Source organism: Propithecus coquereli, unplaced genomic scaffold (genome assembly GCF_000956105.1).
Source record: "Propithecus coquereli isolate 6110/MARCELLA unplaced genomic scaffold, Pcoq_1.0 Scaffold137, whole genome shotgun sequence".
Classification (NCBI taxonomy): Eukaryota; Metazoa; Chordata; class Mammalia; order Primates; family Indriidae; genus Propithecus; species Propithecus coquereli.
The window spans coordinates 1,705,286-1,729,839 of NW_012137969.1; the positions used below are offsets into that span (position 1 = coordinate 1,705,286).

The window sequence follows — 24,554 nt, forward strand, 5'->3', positions numbered from 1 at the left end:
TGCCCTTGCTTCCCGTGAGGAAAGGATGTGGGCCAGGACGTGACCAGGGAAAGCGCTTCCTCTCTGCCTTTCAGCTCAGTCTGCGGACCTACATTTGGACCCGAGTGCTCTGCTGCAACTGGCCACAGGACCATGCGTGAGAGAGGGCGCCGTACCCACCTGCAGAAGAGGCGTGTGCACATGGGACACCACGTGGGGCAGCCGCCGCCACTCTCGGATGGCCAAGCTGCTGGCCATCTCCACCAGGCGTTCGATGAAGTTGAGCTGCTGTTCCTCTGGGTGGCAGATGGCCAGGTATCCTCGGTACATGTTGACCTTCCAAGCCATCTCTTTTGGACAACTTACTTCTACCTGGTAGGAAAAAGATATAGTATAGGAAGTGATGGGCATTCTTCCCCTCAGTATAAAGGGTCAAAAAGGAAAAAGACCACTTTTTTTTGTAGCCAATTATGCAAAGCAATAAACAGAAGTTAGGTTATAAACAGAAATTTATTTTCTTTAGAGAAACCATGTATTTAGACGGCCTCTTCCGGATACTCTTCTTTTCTGAATTCCAGTGAGCGCCAATCTCCCTAGCTATGCAGGCGCACCACAGGCTCCTTGCTTTAAACTCGTCAGTAGTTCCAAAAAAAAAAGAAACTGATCAACACTGTTACGACAGAAAAATGAACAATCGCCACCCTGCTACAAAGTCAGCCGGCATAGTTCATATTTTTAAACTATTTAATGTGCTATTAAACACATATTAATCTCTAATATAATAAATATTGGTACAATTTTGAGCTGTTCCCAATGCATTTTGTTATCCTGGGAAATTAATCTAACTTACTCAGGCACTGGTTCAGATTTATAAGAATATGAGGGAACTGTCTTGAATTTTTCTTAATTCTTGAACAAAAACTGTGAGAACTCACCATTGACAGGAAGGAAACAAATACTAAGGAGTATTCTTGGGGTAGAGGGGAAATGGTGGAAAGGCACAGATGCAGGAAAAATAAAGAACAAGAACAGCCCAGCCTAAGCTAAAGCAGTGACAATAATGCTGGGCTGGGGTTCAGACGGCAGGCAGCGCCGCACCATCCAACACTGCATCTCTTGATGCCCCGACAAGAGCTTCCCGTGGGCAAAAGGGAACTGTACTTATGCGCCTGCTCTCGACGGAGCACTAAATTCCTCGGGTTGAAGTTAATTAGAAAACAAAACAAAACATACAGCTCAACCAAGTTAATGTCTCAACTTCACTCACACTATACTATCATCACTTCCATCTCACATAACATACTTTGAATACGATACCGTCTCATTCAACCAACTTTTGGCCGACGACAGCTAACGTGCCAGGCCCTGGGCTGTACGGGTCACCCTTGCTGCACTTGTCAGCTCTGCTAGTGTTTCTGCCAACACAACTGACAATAAAATGGACCGTTCTTCTAAACTTCTACAGACATTATGACTTTGTGTTATCGGAATCCAAGGTCTTCGACACCAGATACTCATTACTGTAACTAAACAAACTAATACCTAATTTATAATTTAATTCAAATTCAGGAAAGGTGTTAGAGATAACCAAAAAGAACTCTTCCTTTCCGAGAACTATCTTTCAATTGCCAAAATGCCCAGCTTGCTCTAAGTGAAGGGAAATCAAAAGCAACATTCATGGCTTCAGTCAAAGGAACCCAGGCAGCTGCAGGAACTGTCCCAGGAAGGTAGGGGGACGTCTCACCTGCACCAGCGCCTCCTTCATGGCGGTCCAGTTGGATACCCGCCAAGCACACTCCAGGACGAGGTAGGGGTTTATGTGGCCTTTGGACTGGCCGTATTCTGTCAAGGCTTCCCACTGGTTCAACTCCTTAGAGCACCTGGAAGATCAGGGATCCGAGGACAAAAGTTCAGTCACCAGCACACCAACGGATTGAGAAAGGCAAGGGACGGAAATTAAAGCAGCATATTTCCATTCTACAGAACAAAAGTAACACAGCAAGGGCAGACCCCGTGGGACACCATGGTGTGCCCCACTGCAGGGTGAACTACCTGTCCCCCTGGACACCAAGAACTGCCGCTATTCCACAAAGAGCCCACAGCACCACAGCCAGCGGAGAGGCAGGAATAATGTATAGTTTCTCCAGTTACTCAAGACTTTAAACGCTGTTCTGAGATTTTTGTTTGTTCTTTTTTCATGCAGCCATAAAGCAGCAAAGCTCCCTTTTAAAAACACTCATTATGAGAAAATTTCAGAGATTTTTTCATTGGTTCCCTTAACTTGGATCTTGAACACATCCAACACCGTGTTCAGCTTACCGAATCCAGTGGTCTTCCCAAAGCTGATATTCAGGGAAAATAGCAGGGGACGCGTTACTCCTCTCGTGCTCTTTCTTGGCTTTATCCATTGCCTTTTCATAGGATTCTTGTGCCTAAAAATGTTAATAATGCTTTCAAACCAACTTTAGTATATGTGCTGCCATAGCAAGCAAGCTTTCAAACCACTGTTTAACAAGAAACACAACTTTTTCACTGCCCCTGCTCAATTGTTTAGAGGAAGTTGGATCACAGACCTGCAAGTGCCTCAATCTGTGTTCTCAGACCACGAAACACCCACAACTCTTTATTCACAGAGAACAGAAGAGAGTGGGAGGAGGCAGGAGGCAGCGTGACTCCCGGCACAGAACAGGAGGAGGGGAGGCTGTCTAGACCCAGGATTAATTTCTCTGTCCTTTAGTGATCAGAGCAGGAGCCGTAAGGCTGTTCTTGTGTTTCTGGAGCTCCTGCAGCTCCGTGTCCTACACAGTACTGAGACTCACACCCTGTATGAGTGGCCCATGCCACACCGAAAAGACAGACATGAGGACTAAAACGTACGCCTACCATTTCCAGCAGGACCAATGATGGCAGATACGAAGCATCCGTGTTAGCATCTAATGTTAAAGGATGTAGGACTGTGCTTTAAAAATGCTCATGTCATATATGTAGGTTTCTCTTAAATTGAGACTTCAATTAAAGGGCCTTTATGTGCAGGATTTAAGAGTTTCAAAGCTTATTTAAACGTGAACTCCAACTTGAGGATATTAACGAACCATTACAAATAAGCTCTCATTAACCATGGAACCCAGTCGTTTCACTCGACAGTGGCTACCTGCTCGAAGAATCCATGCTGCTCGTATGCAAGGGCAGTGGCCGTCTCTGAGTATTTGCAACGCTTCTGCCACAAACCAGCCCACATGTCTTCTTCTTGTAACAGGGAATAAAGCTCAGCAAGGGAATCCAGTATCTCCTGAAAACACAAATCGTGGTTTCTAGTGCTCATGACAAAAACTTTTTTTTTTTCCCCAATAAAGTAGCCTGTCTGTATTATAGTTTAAAATCACTCAGGAGATGTATTTATTCACAGCGTGAAGTCACCTGCTGAGGTGGAGTTATGCTCTCCTGCTCATAGAACTCTGTTGTCTGCTTCGGCTTAATCTGAAGACTCAGGCCTTTCTCGAAAGCCTGGTGTTCCAGCATCAGCGTGGACCGGAACCAGAGGTTGTGAGTCTTCCCCAGGTACTTCAGAACACAGGGTCTGATGGGGATCGGAGGGACACACTGGGACATGGCTTCCACGAAGCAGTTCAAAGCGCTGGGCTGACAATCCCGCTGCACCTGGTGACTGCCACTGCACAGGAACGGACTTATCTCACCCGCAAGAGCCTGAAACCAAAGGGCGTGCTAATTCAGGTCTGTGTTCAAAACTCTCCCTCACAAAGCAACTGATACTTTCGATAATTCACTCTTGGATAATAGGCAGCAATTTCCTTATCTTCTGAAACTTAATCGAGACTGTATTCTTTTATGAATACTTACTAAAAGCTAAAACTACGTTTTTCCAAAACAAGATTTAAAAAATACGCTCACGTGCTGCTGTCTGTCAGAGAGGATTTTCCACAATCTGGGAAAAAGCTGGACCCACGTCTTCTCTGCCAGAGTCGTGGAAATGTGGCACAGCTGAACGAAGGCGCTGAGCAGTGCTCCAGTCTGCGGACAGAAGGAAGAGGCGCTTACACAGCCGCGGGCTGGCGATGCTTCCCTCGCCCCTGCTCACATGACACACACGACCTGTCCCATACTTTCTCAGGTGCTCCTCTGCTTCTGAACTTTCAAAGATCAGAACAAACACCACGTTGGAGCAAAAGCCTGTGGATTCTGAGTGCTGGAAAGCACACTTAGCAGCGAAGCACAGATGCGCCCAGGGGCTCAGTGGCTCACCTAAGTCTGCTCTTGGCTTTCAAGGGCATTTCCTAACACTATCGATTCCATCACGTCCAGGTAGTACAAGGACACTGACAATGCCAAGAGGTACACAAGTGTCACCGAGGCAGTAGCCACTCAATATAGGAAAACAAAAATAGAAAAAGCACACACATGTAAGATAAATTATTTGCCAACAGGTGCTACTCTGAAGAACAAATCAAGAACTGTGGAAGTTCAGTCTCTACCATTGGCAGTGGACAAAAAGAGTGGACAAAATGACTGGAATGGACAGAACAGACTGCAATGGAATGGAAGGGAGCAGAACAGACTGGAATAAAATGGCTGGAGCCAGAGGTGAAACTGAGGGTCCACAGGGCACAGCAAATCCACAGACACATTTATTCTATCCACAGAATTGTTTCTGGAAATCTGAATTAACCGCCAACATTTCCTCTCAATAGCAGGTTTCTAGCTTGCTTGAAGCTGATCCATCCACGGGGCCCACTGTACGTGGCATCAGGCAGTGGCACCAGGCAGCTCGGGCATGTGCTGACAGCCCGCTATGGTCCCAGCCGCCCTGCACAGAGACAGAGTGCCAGGCACACATGCGCGTGTGTCGTGATTATGCTTTCATTTCTCCCACAGCAAACCCAAGAAGGAAAATCACTCTCATATCCATGTTTCTATTAAAAATGCAGAAACCAAGGACATAAATATTTCAAGGAAAACAAGTGAAAACACTTAAGTAAAGAACACTCCCAGGTATCTGATGCCAGGCTGCCCAGGATGAAGCTGCTTCACTCTGGCCAGCACCTGCCAGGGGCCCTCTTGACTCCAAGCCTATTTAGCAGCGGCCAGGAGCTGGGGGAGAACCGAAGGGCCAGTGAGGTCACACACCTGCTGCAAAACTGTTCAACTCAAGCCCTGAGTGGGTGATTCCCCATGGGTTTGGATCATAATCCCGATTGTTGAAATCCCCAAAAGATCAAAATCCCTGAAGTCCAAAATCCCAAAAATTGTGCGTGTGTTGGGGGAGGGGCAGGGGGGGGAGAAAATAAATAAAATCCCAAAAATCACAAGCACAGGACAGTAGCGTGCAGTTAGGTGGAACTATTACGTTATCATCATCTGCGAGGCTAAAGGAGACACGTATGGTGCCAAATTGACAAGGGATAGACTCGTGGACTTAATTTTAGATGTCAGCTTGACTGGATCAAGGAATACCTAGAAACCTGGTAAAGCATTATTTTGGGTGGGTCTGTGAGGGTGTTTCCAGAAGAGACTAGCATGTGTCTCTAGACTAGAGAGATCTGCCCTCGATGTGGGCACCACCCTATCAGCCAAGGCCCAGAGAGATCACAGACGGCAAACTGGGGTCTGAGAGCTGGGTCAGGCTTTTCTTCTGCTGCCCTGGACATCCGAACTCCAGGCTTGCTGGCCGTTGCCCCCCACCCCACGTCCTGAAGCTTTCAGCTTTGGACCGAGAATTACACCATTGGCTTTCCTGGTTCTCAACATAAAAACATTAAAACTTACTCAATAAATTAAGAGATGTACCTTTTTGTACATTTGCATTTGTGAAAGATAAAGTTTACCAAGATCGCAGCTCTGTGGGCAACTGCAGATGTGGGGGTGACCCACTGTGGTTTTTGATCTATCTTGTCAAAATATTTACATTGCTCGTCATGTATTTCAGATGGCCACCATTATAACCCTGGGCACACAATTACCAACCATGGTGATGGCATTTATACATTTCGCTTTTTTTTTTTTATTTCAGCATATTATGGGGGTACAGACGTTTAGGTTACGTATGTTGCCCTTGCCCCCCTCCCCAAGTCCAAGTTTCAAATATGTCCATTCTTCGGGTGGTGCGCATTGCACTCTTTGTGTATGCAAATACCCGTCCCCTCCTGCCTCCTCCCCCCTCCCCCCTCCCTACATTTTGCTTTTTGACCTATTTATGAATAGGGTTTGTCTGCTCATAATTGTTACACCTGTGCAACTGTCATTAGCATACCTGAGTGTTTACGTTTGCAAAAATATGTATGTTGTTATTGCCTATTTCATCATGTAAAGCAGCCTATGAAGTGTTGTCATGTTTTTGCACGTTTCTCAAATAAATCCCCTTTCAAAAATGTAAGTAAATATCTTTTAAAAAGATTTTTTAAAATTATTTTTTCCAGAATTATAGGATTTTAGACTAGGAATTTTGATCTTTCAGGATTTCAGTGTTTGAGATTAAGATCAGCTCCCACTCCACAGGTTTATAGTTTGTTCTAATTTAAACACTGTCCCACAGAGGTGGAGGTGTATGGGTGCTGTGGTAGCCATGCAGGGAGGGGTCACTGGCTTCCCACAGAGAGTGGGGACGGTCCACCAGAGGAGAAGGGCATGTGCACCTGGTCTGAGGGCCGACTCCTCCTGGATTCTGAAATAAACAGTCCAGGAAGAGCCAATGGCACCTGATCGTCTCACAAGATGGAGAAGCATCAGGAAAGAAAAGATCAGGACAGAAACTATAAACGTAGTGACTCACAATCCCATCTTGCTCTATGACAAATCTTTAGTGGCCCCCATAAACACACAGAAGATAAAATAGCACAAACACCACCCTCCCCAATCCCCAATCCCCCAGCTGCTTTGTTTTTCCCACAGTACCCACCTCACTTCCTAACAAATTTGCTTCTTTCTGTTTGTTATTACTGGCCTTTGGCCCTCACCAGAGTTTCAGCCTGTGAGAACTGGCTCCTTTTGTCTCTTCTGTTCACTGCTCTATTCCCAGTGCCCAGAACACTGCCTGGTACACAGTAGGCACTCACTCAATATATGTTGAAATGACTAAATGAGCCAAAATGTAAAAGAGATGAATGGAAAAAATGGGACAGATAAAAGCACCCCGCCGAGAGCCACATACTCGTAAGGGGCAGGCAGAGGTCTGCCTCTGAGCCACCTAGTGACCATGTCACATGGGGGCATACCTGGCTCCAAAGGCAACGGAGACTGCGCACCTGGGCCAAGGAGTAAGTTTGAGGGTCTCCTCTATGGCACGCACCTGGGGGACTGTGACTTGAGATTGTCAGGGAATCCGAGCAATCCCCTTACAAAGGTTGACAAGGACAGGGCCAGCAACTCAGGCCATAATGCCTCAGATCAAGAGAGGACCAAGGGGACCCAAACAGGCAAGATTCTCCATGTGCAGCCATGTTTGGTTCACCCCAGCCACAGTCCCCACAAGGGGACACAGAGGTGTACTGCTGTGACCAATTCAGCCAAGAAAAAAATGTTAATGGATAAGCCAAATACCAACACATCCTATAATATACTGTTAGAACTTACTCTGTTGATAGAACCTCCACAATGAGCTGATAAGAAAAAAAAACTGCTGCCAAGGCAACTGATGAGTCAACAACTACATGGTGACTTAAGGTGACCATCAGCCAAGAGAGGCCTTTGGGTTTGGGGACGTGGCCCTGCAGCCCTTCTTTCTGGCAGTGACGGCAGTAGGGACAGGGTCTATGAAGGGCCTGGTCCTGGATGCTCTGCTTCCTGCCCCATCTAATAGATACACGTGAAGACTGATTCGGTGCAGAAATTCAGGATAGGTCTCCAAAAGATTTTAACATAAATATTATTCGTGATAAGCAGGTCTGTTTCACCTTGCTCCTGATATGAACAGAACAATCAGTTTCTTTGTAATACTCTTCAAAAGTAACTTGGTATACGAAGCTTCAACTGATTTTCTCAGTCATTACACAAAAACAATCATACCCATAACTAAGCTGAGGGTTTGGCGAAGCCACAGAGCTTCTACCTGGCTAGATCTCAGAAAACAAGCGCATTTGGAGGTCCCCAGCCCCACAAAGTGGACCTGATTTAGCACATTAACTCATTCTCATGGTCTCCTCGTCTATTGCACTTGAAAAATAATCCAGCATTATGTTTCATCACATATTTTTATTAAACGATTTGACCATTTCTTTCAAAGGACTCTAGCAAAGAAATAAACCTCTTTTTGCTATTCTCTACCATAAGAAAATGTAATGGCTTTCTCAAATCTACTTTAGAGTCTCACAGAACTATAATGGTTTTAAATTGAGATAGGAAAGAAAATTAAGTGTAACTGGTAAAAGAAAAATTTACACTGTTGTGAAACAGTTCTGATTTTAGGGTTCAAAGTATTCATGGGGGAATACAACTACTCTTGCAAACCTGTATACAGACCTTCACTTCACGCAGAGTATCCAGAAATTTGTCGTGTCTGTTGGTTAACATATGCAGCTGATTTCCAATGTCCTTTTCAGAAAGTTCTTTGGTTTTGGGCGTGCTGGTCTGATCTCCAGGAGCTAGTTCAATATCTATTTCTACATCCTAAAACACAAAGACAAACAAGCAAAACCAAATGGTCAAAGAGTGAAAGAAAATCTAAGAAGCACAATACCTATAGGCTTCTTGTTACAATTTTGGCCAAGTAATATTTTTATTTGTTTCTTGGAAGTTTATAAGTATTTAAATAATCTCAAATTCTAAAATAAACAAATAAAAACCAGATTAACTATACCAGACCCCTCCCTCTCTTTTTAAAAATGACTATGAAAATGTTAGCATTTTGCTTTCATATTTGGGTTTTAAAAAGTAAAATAAAAGTAAAAACTTTAAGCAATAAAAATACTAAGGATTATTAGGAATTATAGCCTATCTTCCTTCAAAATGCAATACAGTTTGCTTAGCTGCCTTGCCCATTCAAATTAAGATACTGTCAGGGTCATGGCATAGCATGTTGTCAGTAGAATGTTTAATACGACTCATTCCCAAAGAGGAATGAACCTTATTTCTGTCTGAAGCTTCTGGGAAGTCACTGTCAATCATCATCAAACTCTTCCTCTAAGTCAAGGTATCAACAATTTGGTGTGCACCCTCAAAAATGCAGAAGAATCACTTCAAAGTTGGCAATTTATTTCACACAGGAAGATTACAGAAAGAAGATCAAATCACCAAATGATCTAGCATTTAGCAACAGTTGAAAAAATACTTTAAATTCTTATTTGTTAATAAAATGAGTAGATACCCTACACATGGCAGAGGGAACAAACAACCCCTTTTAGAGCAAAGACGGGGCAGTGCCCCCTCTGCAATACTAGGTGACTGTCTTCTAAAACCCAACACTCCAGACGAGCTGAACTTCCAAAAACCAACAATCTAAAGAAAACACAGCCTAAAAAAATCTATGCCTGGAACAATGCCAACCACTCCCTCCCTCATGAAGCACTGAAAGCCATCAAGACTAAGGCATCCGCCTTGGCTGACAGACTCCCACAGGAGCCAAAGGCTTCCCACTGCCCCTCCAGGACTAGGCAGAGATATGGAAGGTTCTTAGCAGGCTGCTGGTGGAACCAGCTAGAGCCACGGTTCCTTTGTGGCAGCACAAAAACCGTTATAACACAACACGGGCTATTTCTCACTTGGAGAGAACAATCACAAAATGGTAAAACATTCTGCACTGAGCAGTACTAGCTCATGATAAAGTGACCTATCTCAAAACTGAATGGCAACACAGAGATGCCTCTCAATTTTAACTTAAAAAAATATCTAACTGAACTTAGGCTCCACATTCAGCACTTCCAGGTACAGACAGGTTTTGATACATTGCTCTTGCCCTAAAAACATCTAAGGCTGACATAAAAAATTCTTCAGCAGGCACGGGAACTCTGCCTATGGAGCCCAGAGCTCACCTCTTCTTTGGACTCACTGTTCTCCCGCTCGCGAGGCTCCTGCTTGACATGTGTGACCATGGCGAAGGCAGCTCGGTCGTGGCTGTCGGCCAGGTTGATGACATTGGTGATGGACGGGAGCATGGCCCCCTGGCAGCTGGTACCAATGGGGGTGCTCTTCTCACACACGGCCAAGAGAAGCTAGGGAGGTTTGTGGGAAAGAAAGCAAACCTGAGGCACACGTGGCATTCGGGCACCTGCGGATGGCTCGCAGCCCTTGGCTCGGGTCCATTCTTCTCCCCAAGGTAAGATGGAGTCTCAACTTCTCCCCCAGGTGTCCCTCACTCAGGTATCTCTGACTCAGCAGGTCCAAGTACAAGCTCAGCATCTTTCCCCCCGTGTCCCCTGTCCCCTTCCAGATGGACTCCCTCTCCTCTGACACCTCAAAGGCACCTCCAAGACACAGACGCCCTCTGCTTCACTCACAGTGTGGTGGTGAATACAGTTAATAGCAGTGTACTTTTCAAAATCGCTAAGAGTAAATTTCAAATGCTCTTGCCACAAAAAATGTTAAGTATATGAGGTGATGGATATGTTGACTAGCCTGATTTAACTATTCCATATTATATTCACAAATCATATCATCACTCTGTACTCCATAAATATATCCAATTATAAACTGTCAACTTACAATAATAATGTTATAATAATAAAAAAGAGCAGGAAAGGCCAGCATGGCTGGGACTGATGAGTGAGGGACAGAGAGACAGATCAGGGCTGCAGACAGGGGCAAGGGTCCAGTCACCTGGGGCCATAGGACCACAATCTGGAGGCTGGATTTCATGCAAAGTACAATGGTAAGAAGTAACGTAATCTGCTTTATTCTTTAAGAACAATTTTGCAACAACAGAGAAAACTATGACAGACAGGCAGGAGGGGAGCGAACACTAAGGAAACTGCTCCCATTGTGCCTGTGAGAGATGACGGTGGCCACACTGTAGCCTTGAGCTGGTAAGTCCCAGTGATGGACCAGACAAGAGGACAAAGGAAGAAATGGAGGACTCTGCTTGTGCCCTTCCTCCAATCGATTCCTGAGTTCCTGACACAGCCAGGGTCTTATCTGTCTTTGTATTTTTAGTATCTGACCCAGTGCCTGGCCCATACTCAGCAATCACTAGGTCTCTTGAATGAGTGACGGTAAAGCAGGGACTCTGCCACCGTGTGGCCATCAGCAACATTCCAAATACATGCTGCTTACGGCACACACAGGAAACATGCGAGCAAGCTCTGAGACCCGGCGCCACTTTCCCTTTTGCTCATCAAAGAGAATTTAATGTCCTTCTGTCTCAGGTGTCTTATCAGACAAAATAACTTGGTAACCTGGTTTCATGCATTCCAGGTAAGCAGACAGGAATTACTTGCTTAGCACTGGTAACCTGCTATAGAAAACCTAAGTTGCCTGGTGCCTTAAGTTGATGAATGAAGGACGGCTGGCTTGAATAAACAGGAAACTAGAAGTCTCACTACAACCCTGTTAGGAACATCACAGAACATCTGACTTACCCTCCGCTGAAATGCCAATCCTACTCTAGGTCTGCACCTCATCCTTACGACCCTGACCATTTAAACACACCTGCATTGCCGACACCCGACTCCTCACGCTAAGGATCCAAACCCATAGTACCGTCGGGCACGCTGGCCTGGCTGTTCTGCCCGCCTGCTTTAAGAGTGATGACAGCCGACACTCACTATACACGGCACCATTTTCTAGGGCATGCAGACAGAATTTTAAAATCTTTTTATCTGAAGAAAACTGAATCTTTGCCTACAAACTAAAAAATAGTATTCAATTTTCTGATAAGGGACTTAAAATCAGCCAAAAAAAACTTTGGATGAACACTTGGCTTTAAATCTTTATTTCTTCCTACAGATTACAAGGTTTATGTTGAAGATTTTGAATTCACCTTAGTGTGCCTGAACGCCTCCTGGCTTCAGTTCCCCACTCAGAAAAGCCAGGGCTGCCCCGGGGCCACAGACGGTGCTCTGAGTCCACCCTACCTCAATGCACTGCTTGATCCAAAAGTGGTTTCCCATGGCTTCCCAGTTCTGGGAACAGGTCACATAAAGTAGGCGCTCATAGACCCGACGTTTCATAGAGTTGTCAAAAACCTCAAAAAACTTTGCCCTGATGAGTGGCTGGGCACAGCGCAACCCGGAGAGAAAGGCAGGCTCAAGTTTCGCAGTCAGTTCACTGCCAGACAGCGTCTCATCCCTGTAATCAAAGGCGTAACACCAAGCTGTCAGAGCCAGGAAGGACAGTGGGCTCCATAAGCAAACAAGCAGAAAACAGATGGTACCAGCGTTCTGAAATGCCATGATGAAAGCTAAAAATCATGGCGGGCTCAGGCAGCATTTTAGCAAAAGGTTTATTAATGACACCAAAATATGTTACATGACTTAGTATTTAAACAAATATTTTCAATTCAGGTTAAGGTAATAGATTGAAGTCAAATGTTGGTGGGTCAGAGAACACATTATGGACCAATGTTTGATTAACTGCGGTAATTACCTGTAAACATAGTTAACAAGGTCTAAAAACTGGGCATTTAATTCAAGGTCTTCTGGAAAACGTTTTTCTATGTAGGTCATCATTTTCACAAGCAAAATGGACTTCTCCCGGAGTGTTGGTGTCTGTATGGAATTTGTTTTTTAAAAGAAAGGTAAATTACTCCTATTTGAGAAAGGATATGTTTCAAAATATTTCTTTTTTAAGCTCCTACGATTTTGTCAAGTGCAATAAGACAAAGTCATTTCTAAACAGAAAAATCAAAGATAGCTTTGGTTATCTTTGGAGACTTAAAATCAAAACATGCCAATATAATTTTGTAGGCACTACAACTCACTGTGGAGAGAAAGCAACTGAATTATAAAACAAATCAGAAGTTTGCAAGCACCTCACTGAGATAAATAATATTCCCTTATTATTATTATCCTTAACCACAGAGGGTGACAAGATTCATTTAACATTTGAACAGAAGTAAGGCAACACTAAGATGAGCTACCTGTTAATCTCGTTTCTACCTAAAATCTGTTAAGTGCACTGAAAAAAACCCATCTGAAGGAAAGATACTATGAACACAAATATGGGGGGAAAAATGTTTTGCTTCACAAAGTTTCAGAAAGTAAGGCGAGGTGAGGCCTTACTTTTCTTTTTTCTTTTTTTTTTTTGAGACAGAGTCTCACTCTGTTGCCCAGGCTAGAGTGCCATGGCGTCACCCTAGCTCACAGCAACCTCAAAGTCCTGGGCTCAAGTGATCCTCCTGCCTCAGCCTCCCAAGTAGCTGGGACTACAGGCATGTGCCACTGTGCCCGGCTAATTTTTTCTATTTTTAGTTGTTTGGGTAATTTCTTTCTATTTACAGTAGAGACGGGGTCTCGCTCTTGCTCAGGCTGGTCTCGACCTCCTGAGCTCAAGGGATCCTCCTGCCTCAGCCTCCCAGAGTGCTAGGATTACAGGCATGAGCCACGGTGCCCAGCCGAGGTCTAACTTTTCTTTTACGTTCAGAGGAAGTCTCTTGGCCGAGCATGGCACCCTCGTCCCAGCTCACCTGATTGGCTGCCATTGGGGAATTATTCTTCACCCATTCTTCCACAATTTTGACCACAGCCCGGAGGATTTTGGCATCAGGTGATTTCTCAATGAGCGATGTGAGAATGGCCTGAATGAAGTTCTTCCTCATCTCCATGCTCATCACCGCCAGCCGCGTTTTCACCAGCTCCAGGCTGAGCATCACCAGCTCACTCGTGCCTATCCCCATGAAGGAGAGAACACGCCCCACAAAGCTCTACACACACATGTAAATAGGCAGCCACTGTGCCAGTGGCATACTGGGCTCTGCCCATTTCCCCCAAATATTTTCTCCAGCAATTAGAGCTCTGAGATCTGAAGCCTCTTACCCTCTTACCACTGCACCTTGCAAAGGTAGCCCTGTAAGAGCCCTCCCCATGAGAGCAGGAGATGACGACACTGATGGGACCACCAAGCCCTGAAGTCACACTCATGGCCCCTGCATTCTGAGGTGCGTCCCACAGCCGTGCCAACCACAGTCCCAAACAATCACCACCCACCCCCCACAGAGCATCCAGATTCCTGGAGTCCACGGCTCGTGTCTGGAAGCTGTGACTTAATTCTTCAGAAATAACAACTCTGATTAAGCGATCCCTGTTTTATACCGAATGCTAGGTAACTCTCACTTAGTGGAGAATGATTCACATAAAAATCCAACTACTTTAAAATTTCTTCACTGTTAATAACATTCATAAATTTTAAAAGCACTTCATTTTTTTTTTTAAGAGCTGGGTTTCATTGTCGCCCAGGCTGGAGTGCAGTGGCTGTTCACAGGTGCACTGAAGCCTTGAACTCCTGGCTTCAAGTGATCCTCCTGCATCAGCTTCCCAAGTAGCTAGGACTACAGACTTGCACCACCACACCCGGCTTAAAAACAGTTCCATTTTTAAAATGAGTCTTGCTTTTAAACCCCAGAGCAAATGATAACGAATCACACATAAACAAGACTGCATGTTAATTCACGTTCACTTCAGAGCTCAATCACACAGCCTGCACCATCCAATTGTTCAACAAAGTCTGAGGCAAAAACCTGGGGTGGTGGGTTTGTCACCTGAGGCTGCTTCCGTGCTTCCTGATGCTGCCTGTGGATTCAGGTGCTCTCGGACCATCTTCTGCAGGGAGCGCATAAACACAGAAATCAGCCTGTCTATGTAGCTTGGGTTGTTGCTGCAGGCGGACTTGAGAATCATAAGGGTCCCTGAAGTGCAGAAGTTGCCAGTTGTTTCACAGAAAAGTAACAACAAGAAAAGTAACAAAAATGTGCTATTTAAAACATCCCAGATGTTAACATTGTAAGTTTTCACATGGCTTCCACTGCATTTTGAAGCACTATATTTTCACTTCTAATTCTTTTATTTTTTGAGACAGAGTCTTGCTCTGTTGCCCAGGCTAGAGTGCAGTGGTGTCAGGCTAGCTCACAACAACCTCAAACTCCTGGGCTTAAGCAATCCTCCTGCCTCAGCCTCCTGAGTAGCAGGCCATCACAATGGCTAGCTAATTTTTCTATTTTTAGTAGAGACAGGGTCTCGCGTTCTTGCTCAGGCTGGTCTTGAACTCCTGAGCTCAAGTGATCCTCCTGCCTTAGCCTCCCAGGGTGCTAGGATTATAGGCATGAGCCACCACACCCAGCCTTTGACTTCTAATTCTTAATTATGTCAAGTCACCATGCATAAGAACTGATTTTTTCGTTTCAGTAGAAACAACATTCTCACCTTCAGTTCTGGATTTTATTTTTAGGTTATGGCAAACCACCCTAAATGAATATTTTTGTCCCATGATATTTTTGGGAAAATCAAGGAAACAAAGGAAGAAAACCTTTTTATAAAAAATCTAGCCTGTTTGGACATGACAAATATTTTAGAATTCGATTTGTACTTCATTCTGAAAAAACACATACGACCAATAAAAATCAGCAAAGCCAACACTAGAACATGAACCCCAAGTACAGGAAAAAACTATCTTTCATAAATGGCATTTTTACAATCATCTTGATACTGACCTACACATGAATTTTTAAATCCATATTCATGAATCACATCACAGAACAATCAAAGGGTATTTGCTATTTCCAAAAGCCATCATCCCATATTTGGACAATTTCAGGCTTGCTCTGTTAAAAGACTGATTCTCTAGAGAGCCAGTCTCATTCTAAGACAGGCAATCCATGATAATGATGAAAACAGGGACATCTCTGCTGTCCCTGGGTGCTGCGCTCTCTACTATGGAGCAAGTGGCGGTGCCCGAGCCCTGGATCTAGCACAGGATGGAGAATGGTGTAGCCACCTCTCCAGGCCCACCTCATCCTGTAGCTGCCCTGCTCTCCCACCCCCCACCAAGGAGGGAGGCAGGCCACTGAGGTCCGCTCTTCCCAACGAGAGTCCTTTGGAGAATGCACAAGAAAGGAGACATTAGTGCTATCCTGTGATGGAAGCCTGGATCTACAGGACAACTCACTTTAAAAAAAGTCACAAAAGCACTCTTCACTCTCCAAACCTACATGGTTCCAGAACAGAGAGCAAGGAGATACCATATTAACCAAATTTACCTGGCTCCTAAATTTCAGAGAGCAAGTAGCCAGAGTTTGGAGAGCAAGGAATTGATCCAAAAATAACTTAGTTTGCAAATTCAGATACGAACGCCTGCATAACAATGTCGGTGTGTGTATGTATTTGTGTGCACGTGTACAGAAAAATGACACACACCAAAATGTTACGACTGTTTATTATTGGGCAGAAAGGCTGACAGGTGACTTTTCTTTAGTTTTCCCTAATTTATATTTTCAAAGATTTACACAATGGTTATGGAATAAGGGAGAAAAAAAATTTGAAGGGGTGTACATAAAGTCTAATCCTAATCAAAGACATGAGTTGGACAAAAGCAGAGGGAGTACTAGACATTTGGCTTCCAGGTACCCGGGAGGCCAAAGTTACCCAGCTGCCCCCATTACCCGAGAAAGCAATTTTCCTTTCACCTTGGTCAGCCAGAGCCTCGACAATTAGATGGAGACAAGTTCTTGTCTCATGGTGGCTTATTTACAGGTGGACATTGTGAAAGGCAGTAATTCCGCACATTTGCACACGGCTTACATAGCGTTGGTGTGGTCAATGTAACACTGGTCGGCAGGATCCACCCGCCACGGGCATCTACCCTCACAAACAACTCCTGCATCAGAGAGTGAGGAGGGGGACACGGAGGAAGAACCGGTGGTGGGTTGGGCGGCGCCGTTCACCCCAGTGACTACAGGGGACGGTGACCTTACGGACACCAGGCCAAGACACAGACACCCAAACAACACATCAGCTCAAAGCTCCTCCCAACCACCCAAGCCTTTCCCAGACGGGAAGCACGTGCAGTGAACAGGGACCAGTAACGAGCTGAACCACTGCTGGAAAAGACAGACACACACTCACCGAAGAGCTGGGAGGGATTGGCATTGGTGGCCTTCTCGTAGTTGGTGAGCCCTTCATAGATGACCTTCCCGACGGCCGCGTAGAGGCACTCCAGCTCTTCGTACTTGGAGGCCACACTGGAAGTACCTGAAAATCAAGGTGGGGACCCGGGCACTGCAGTTAGGGCTCTCGGTCCGTCCAATCCTACACCAGGGACGGAGCTCTGGTGGCAGTGGCATCTCTAGAAAGTGACAAAGGCACTTCTCTTCCAGTGTGGGACAGCATGGGCCTCACCTCTGGGCTGGTCCCTACTCTACACAGCCACATGACAACCTTTTACCTCACCAGAATGTGCATGTAATAACACTTTTCACTACAGCCAAAATCTGACCTTGCCGACTATTCAACATTTGACACGCTATTTTAACCTTTCCTTTAATAGCTTAAGGAAATAGTAACGTTCAGCTAACGAAGAACTGGATTTCCAAAGCAGACGAAAAACAACACAATGACTGCTGCCATTAAGTGTTTGTGTCGATTTCTAAAGGAAAACTTGAGAATACAAAGAAATGTGGGACAATAAAACACTCGCTACGGTGACTGGAGGAGCATCCTCAAATGACAAGTGCCCACCCGGCCGCTCCGAAAGAAAAGCACCGACAGACAAGGTCACATACTTGGCTCCGTTGGGAAAATACTCATCAGGCGTGAGAGAAGGCTGTGGACGGCTCGCAACACCTTGGTGTTTCCACACGTCATACAGGCTGCGATGCCACGCTGCAGGGGCTTGAAGCTGCTGAGGATGGCCGGGGACTGCAGAACCGTTAGCAGGAAGCTCAGCACCTCCAATCCAGTGCAAATGTTCCCATAGTTCACCTGGTTTGGCTGCTCCTGGAATGGAGAACACAAGGCCACTCACAGCGACATGGATACTCCAGTACACTGAACTACGGCAACACAAATCCAGCTCAAGTTAAACCACGTGCCATGAAGTATTTGGAAACTAAGTAACAAAATCACTAAAGAATGAACACACCATACATATAAAAATATGTGACCACCACATATCATAGGATTTCATAAGGATGATTGTTTTATAAATTTGCTTTAAATATTTACTCAAACATCTTTTAAAAGGCTCATTAAAAATATTAATATTCAATATTTTTAAAATCACTAAAATCTAGGCTAAAAACAAAAAGTTACTGCAATGAATTTTGCTTTTCTCTTCCCATTTTTTAAGTTAAAATACAAAAATACAAATATCCTTCCACAGAGAAGTATCTTTCAAACTGTGTATCATGGAATCAATCAAATAGATGATGGCAACATGAAGAATAAATAAAAACAAACAAAAGAAAACTGAATAAACATAAAATAGAGGGCATGGTTTGTAGGAAGAACGGGCGCTGCTTTGTCCACCTGTGGTTTACACACACACGTGTCCTGTACGTGCAGTGTGTGTATGCACCGGGTCGTGAGGTAAAATCACTCTCATTCACTGTGGGTCACAGGATCAAGGACAGAAAGCCTCTGTGAGCACAGCACATTGCTCCATGAAATGCTAGCCTTTTAAGGGGCAGAAGCTGTCCACTATGGCCCAGCTTTCAACTATGACTGCGTTTGATGGGAAAGTACTTTGACCTTTCAAAGAGAAAAACAGGTGAGAAACCTCCAGGCAGTCCACAAGTTATGCACCAAGCTAGAATCAAAGCAGGTGCTGTGGCCTCAGGGGCTGCTTATAGCACGGTTTCATGGGTAAAACAGAGCAATATGTTAGTCTTTGCAGTACAAAATAACAAATGCTTACAATAGGCTTTATAATCCTGATAGTGAAATCTTTCCAATTCCATCAAGCAGTTAGAAAAACTGAATCTGGATAACGCAAAAGAATAGCTTTTGCCACTACCAGAAAATTACAGGATCACAGTTTTTTACAAAAACAAACCAAAAAGACCCATAAAAAACCACCACCAAAATAAATCATTTGGGACTATCTCCTTGTTACCTGACTCAAGCCCTTGTGAGTATAACAAACTGTTCGATAATAGCCCATCAATAAAATCTGTTTTAAAAATTCGAGCTTATTTATTTATTTTTGTGGAGATGGGGTCTCACCATGTTGTCGAAGCTAATCTCAAACTCCTGGCCTCAAGGAATCCTCCTGCCTCGGCCTCCCAAAGTACTGGGATTATGGGTGCAAGCCACTGTGTCCAGCCTTAAACTTATTTTAAAAGTTGCTGTATAAGTCAACTAAAAATGTTTATCCCAAGCCAACAGGTAGGTCAGTTTAAGAAGTAAGTCCGCAAAATGCCAAGAGAACTCTATGTTGAAACACTCCAAAGTGCACCTGAGGTTAGAATCAGGGCTGAAGTTCTAAAGCCATTCACAGTTGAACTGCTGCCTCCTTGGCAGCAGCCAGAGAGAACGTGGCAGGGGCCATGACTGGCCAAGGGATGAGAGATTTGGGGCTTAAGGGTCAGGCACAGAGGAATCCACAAATGTCCAGCCCCTGCCCAGGCCAGTGTCTCATAATGGCCTCAGTGGCCCTGTCCCGGCTCTTCCAACACTCACACCTACCACAGTCATCAGTAGCTTGTCAAACCACTGCAATTTGAGCTCAGACTTGGACCACATGTCCGGCCGTAACGCGGTCTTCAGAAGATTTACACATCGACGAGAGAGCACCTCTCCAGGAGACCCCGCGGTGTTGGTGTTGTCATTAACCTAGAAATTCATCCTAATTAGAGCTGGCATTTCCTTGTGTCCAAGTTTATAGCCATTTTTTCGACACCGCTTCTCCACTGTGCCCCGTATCCTTGCATCTTTGCATACTTGCTCTCTCCCGGATCTTTAGCTCACAGCCACCTCCTCTTCTGCTACCTCACCGCAGCCAGGCACCCTCCTGGACTGGCCTGACTCACTGCCCCCAGCACCCAGCCACTCTCCTCTGCAGGGTGTGTCAGTGGTGACTTGTAATCAGTTGTGTGATGGAGAACCTGGCCCTGTTGGTCCCCACAGGACTTCCTTACATACTGCAGGGACACAGGAATTATTCATTGGTTGGATAGTTTAGTAGATTCTTTTCAGTACTTGGAAATTCTCAACAGTACTGCAAGATATACTATTTAAGTTATAACTTTCTTTTTTTGAGACAGAATCTCAATCTGTTGTCCCAGGTAGAGTGTAGTGGCGTCATCATAGCTCACTGCAACCTCAAACTCCTGGGCTCAAGCAATCCTTCTGCCTCAGCCTCCCGAGACCCGGGACTACAGGTGTGTGCTATGACGCCTGGCTAATTTTTTCTATTTTTAGTAGAGATGGGGCTTGCTCTTGCTCAGGCTGGTCCCAAACTCCTGAGCTCAAGCAATCCTCCTGCCTTAGCCTCTCAGAGTGCTAGGATTACAGGTATGAGCCACTACACCCAGCCAATAGTTACAACTTAAGATTCCCAAATTTTTTAAAAATAAAAGACATAGGGAAATTTTATTTATGATGGTTTTTTGAAATATAAAAAGTTTCAGAAATGGATTCCCAACAACTCCATGAATATATGTATTGACATGAATGATAAATAAACCAAGTTATAATAACATTTAAATTATTCAATGTTGTACATATTTTATGCAGGTTGGGATCACCAACACCTTTACTGAGCTATGTACCATTCCCATTTTAAGGACATAAAAAAGAAAATTTGGAAGTTACACGATTAGCCCGAGACCTACATATTTCACCAATGTTAACATGCTGTTAATTACAAGGTACATCGTTATTTTATTACTATTGAAAGAAAAATGTTTTTTAAAAAATCCTATCATAGGCAGACTTCAGAAATATTAATCTGCCACAAAATCAATGACATCTGGCATGGAAGTGACAAAACTAGCTCTCAGACCTTGGTTTGGCTATTTCTTTTTTGACTAACACCTGTCACAGATAATGCCCTGGAGTGTTACTAAGTAGTCTGTGTTCTGCAGCGTCCCCAAAAAGTTCAACATCCCCTACCTGACATGCCACGCGGATGAGGAAGTTCACCACGGTGTCTGTGTGCTGCTTGTCGATGGGCTTGGCAAGCAGAGAGTCAGCTCCAGGCAGCGACTGGCTCCTCCCAAACACCTGGAAAAGGATGGTCCTTTAAGGCAGGAATAGGATTCTCAACAGAAATTTCCAACACAAGGTGCTGACTTGTTCATCTAGCTAATGGGTATGTGGTATCCCCAGGGACAGAGGCCATTCTGGGCATTGGGGTATTGGGGACACTAGAGATAGCTGTGGTTTCTGTCCTAGTGAAGCCCACATGCCCAGCAGGAGAGCAGATGGCTAACAGACACAAGAACAAGGAAGGAGCAAAGGTCCCATGAAGGAGAACAAGAGGGCATGGTCTGGGAAGTGAAGGGACAGCATTGGGGCGACCTTCAGAGGAGAAGGTGGCCATGAGGAAAGGCAACAGCTCCAGGTAGAGAGAAAAGAGCCAGCCGACATGTCCTAAGTGAGCAGAGAAGCTAGAGTGTCTGCAGAGCAGAGGAAAGGCCCGTGTGGCCAAAGCACCCTGAGAAGGTACTGGGGGATGAGAGCCATCAGCAGGGCCTGGTCCCCTAGGCCCGGGAGGTCACGGTCCAGGGGAGGTTTCAGTGAGGGCAAGGATAATCTGACTTGATTTAACTTTCTATTTTGAAATGATTCTAAGATTCACAAGAAATTACAAAAACTGTACAGAGGTTTCACGGACCCTTCACCCAGCTTTCCGACTTTGGTTCCGAAAAGAAAGTTTCTCGGTTCTCTGGCAGCTTTGTGAAAAACTGAAGGGAACAGAAGTGAAGGCAGGGAGAGGAGATGGGCGGCGGCTCCACGGCCTCATCACGAGGGGGAGGCTGAGACGGGGATGGGGTGGGCACGCATGGCAGGGCTGACAGGACTTGCTCTTGGCCAGATGTGTGGGGAGAAGCAAATGGACAAAGTGCAGATGGTCCCGGGTTTCCAACTGGAGCCCAGGGCAGACAAAGGTGCCACACGGGACACAGGGACAACGAAGGGGAGAGAAGAGCTCAGCCTTAGTCACACGGGGCTGGAAGTGGAGCGGCCACCCCAGCGCCAACCAGCCAGCAGGTCCAAGACCCCAGGCGAGGTCTGGAGCTCGGGGCTCCCTGGGCCACCAGTCACCTCAACAAGCGGTGGAGAGCGTGATGCCCAGGACCCTCCTGCGCTGCCCTCCCAACAACATGGGATACACTGTCTTTTCAAAAAAATCGATCACAACATGGTCACATGTTCTCAATTTTCTTACTTCAAAAATTCTCTTGATGCCTTTCTGCAAGTAATTAACCATTATTGACAGAACTCTAATGGTACTAAATGAATACAAAGAAAAATACGTCTGGTGACTCGGGGACACCTTGAGTGAGCAGCGTCTCATGGAGTTTCTGTCTGGTGAGCACAGCTGCTCCCAGCCACCTCCCCAGCTTGCAGCTCATGCAGCTCAGCACTGCACCCACATTCAAAATGTGCCCAATAAATGACACGCTCCCACGAGGACTCACGGCTCCCGTAAGAAAGCATAAGATCTTACTGCACTGATGGCTCCGGTGGCCGTCCTGAAGCGTTTCACTTCCTGGGCAGAATCCACTGACAGGCCTCTTTTAATGGAGGATGAGACAGAGTTGACTCCTTCTCCACTGGAATTTGGGTCCATATCTGAATCCGGCTTAAACACACACATGCACACACACACACGCACACACATACATGCTTGACTTTATTGACTGGTTTCCAGAAGAATCACAAGGAATACAACTGGGGATGGTACTGAGGGTTGACCTTCCTACCTGCTGGTCCTTGATCCTCTGCAATTCCCACTTGATGACGACCTCAGACAGGTCCACGGCCAGCCTCCTCTGCTCGATGGTAACGCTGGGTGTGAAGCCCAGTCTCTGCATGGCGCTCACCATGTGCTGCACCAAGTGGTGACGCACTGGGTAGTACACCTGCGGGCACAGCGCCAGTGTCACGTCAGGAATGCTGGACCACGGACCCAGCGCACACACACGTGACCCACTTTGGCCACACACACACACACACACACGCGCACGCACGCACGCACGGCCCAACCTTATGCTCAACAATTTGAATCGTGACTTAATCAAGGAAATTCTCATCACCTTATATCTGTGTGTTTATCACCCTCTCCTTGCCCCCAACTGAGTTTCAACATAACAATATATTTCAGCCTTTTGGTAGTATCTTTAAAACATGTTGAAAAATCGAATTCTCTTTAGACAGGTAGGCAAGTCTAATGATATGTAGCAAACTTCAGACTTGACATCATAAAAGTTTAAGATGTACCAAGAAGCAAATTTCTGATTCTAAAAGAGCTGGCTATAAAAGAATTAGCTTTCAACTCAATCCTTTCTCCTCTACCCAAAAATCTACATGTACCATTTACATATAAATAAATCTCACAAAGTGGGTGACTTGGCTAAAGAGAAGGAAGTACTAGCTTCATGAATAACTTCTCAAGTCAGGTTACCAAATCTAGAGTTAATGATGACCACCTCCCACCTTAAGGGATCAACTTATCTGCATAAAATTTTAACTCAGTACAGTATTTACAAGTGCAGTATTAGACAGAAAGAAGCACACATCCAGGACATGATTCTCTGCACTACTACAACTTCCATGATGATAAAGCGACACACACACACACACACACACACATACATCAGTGAACCAGAATCAATGAATGACCACCTTATGACTGTAGAACAAAGAGACAAAAGTTCAAAGCAACTGTCTGGAAATGCATTACACACCCATCTGTGGTACTTCATACCTTAAAATGCTGCACTATCAAATGTAAAATGTGGACCAGCTGAGGGACGGTGTGTCCCTCCTCCACGATGATCTTCCTCGTCCAGTGCGTCAGCATCTGGTGCCCATCCTCCATTCTGGCAGGCACAGCTGGGGTCAAAATGGCCATTGCTTGTCTGACAATTGCTCGAGCTTCCATCGCATGAGCCTTGAGAAGACTATGAAAAACCTAAAACAGAACAGAAATTCTTACATAAGATGAGAATGAAAGCTTTAAAAAAAACAACAAGATACAATCACCTAGGACCAAGGTATGATAATTTTTGCAAAACAATTTTTTAAAAAATTCCTTAGTACTCTCATTAGGAAACAACTTAGTTGCTTTCTCTTTCATTAAGTTTTGATCAATGAATCCATTCATTCTAATATTCACTGAGTACCTACTATGTGCCTATGCTGGGCTAGGCCAGGGTATGCAAAGACCAATGAGACCCAGCTCCTGGCAGGGAGCTTATGTCTCACCTAACCAGCAGAAAGGTAGCTGAGGTATAAAGATCATTTCACTCTGGGACTTGTGATGGTTATGGGAAAACCATCAAAGGTGGTCTCACAGAATAAGACAAGAGCCATCACCGATCAAATGCTGAACACTCAAGTGTATTATGACATTTAATTCTTACACAGAGACAATAACTCGCCAAGGGGCACAGAACTTGTGAATGGAGGGAAAAAAAACTCAAACCAAGCTTGCCTGACATGGTATCACAGCCTAAACCACACAGAGCCTCAAGGAAG

General features: G+C 45.1%; 1 protein-coding gene across 1 annotated transcript in view; it reads right to left on the minus strand.

The window, feature by feature from the left end:
* TRRAP (transformation/transcription domain-associated protein) overlaps positions 1-24,554 on the minus strand; it is a 116,318-nt gene that overhangs the window by 33,995 nt on the left and 57,769 nt on the right. The window contains exons 40-58 of the mRNA XM_012638896.1: positions 23,782-23,988; positions 22,778-22,936; positions 22,522-22,656; positions 20,961-21,071; positions 19,533-19,679; positions 17,630-17,843; positions 16,974-17,099; positions 14,615-14,761; positions 13,544-13,743; positions 12,505-12,626; positions 11,994-12,207; positions 9,957-10,136; positions 8,449-8,595; positions 3,889-4,008; positions 3,397-3,684; positions 3,131-3,268; positions 2,299-2,411; positions 1,724-1,859; positions 160-351 (exon numbers count right to left, since the gene is read on the minus strand). Coding sequence (XP_012494350.1) covers positions 160-351; positions 1,724-1,859; positions 2,299-2,411; positions 3,131-3,268; positions 3,397-3,684; positions 3,889-4,008; positions 8,449-8,595; positions 9,957-10,136; positions 11,994-12,207; positions 12,505-12,626; positions 13,544-13,743; positions 14,615-14,761; positions 16,974-17,099; positions 17,630-17,843; positions 19,533-19,679; positions 20,961-21,071; positions 22,522-22,656; positions 22,778-22,936; positions 23,782-23,988 — 3,096 coding nt within the window. The remainder of the gene's footprint in view (positions 1-159; positions 352-1,723; positions 1,860-2,298; positions 2,412-3,130; positions 3,269-3,396; positions 3,685-3,888; positions 4,009-8,448; positions 8,596-9,956; positions 10,137-11,993; positions 12,208-12,504; positions 12,627-13,543; positions 13,744-14,614; positions 14,762-16,973; positions 17,100-17,629; positions 17,844-19,532; positions 19,680-20,960; positions 21,072-22,521; positions 22,657-22,777; positions 22,937-23,781; positions 23,989-24,554) is intronic.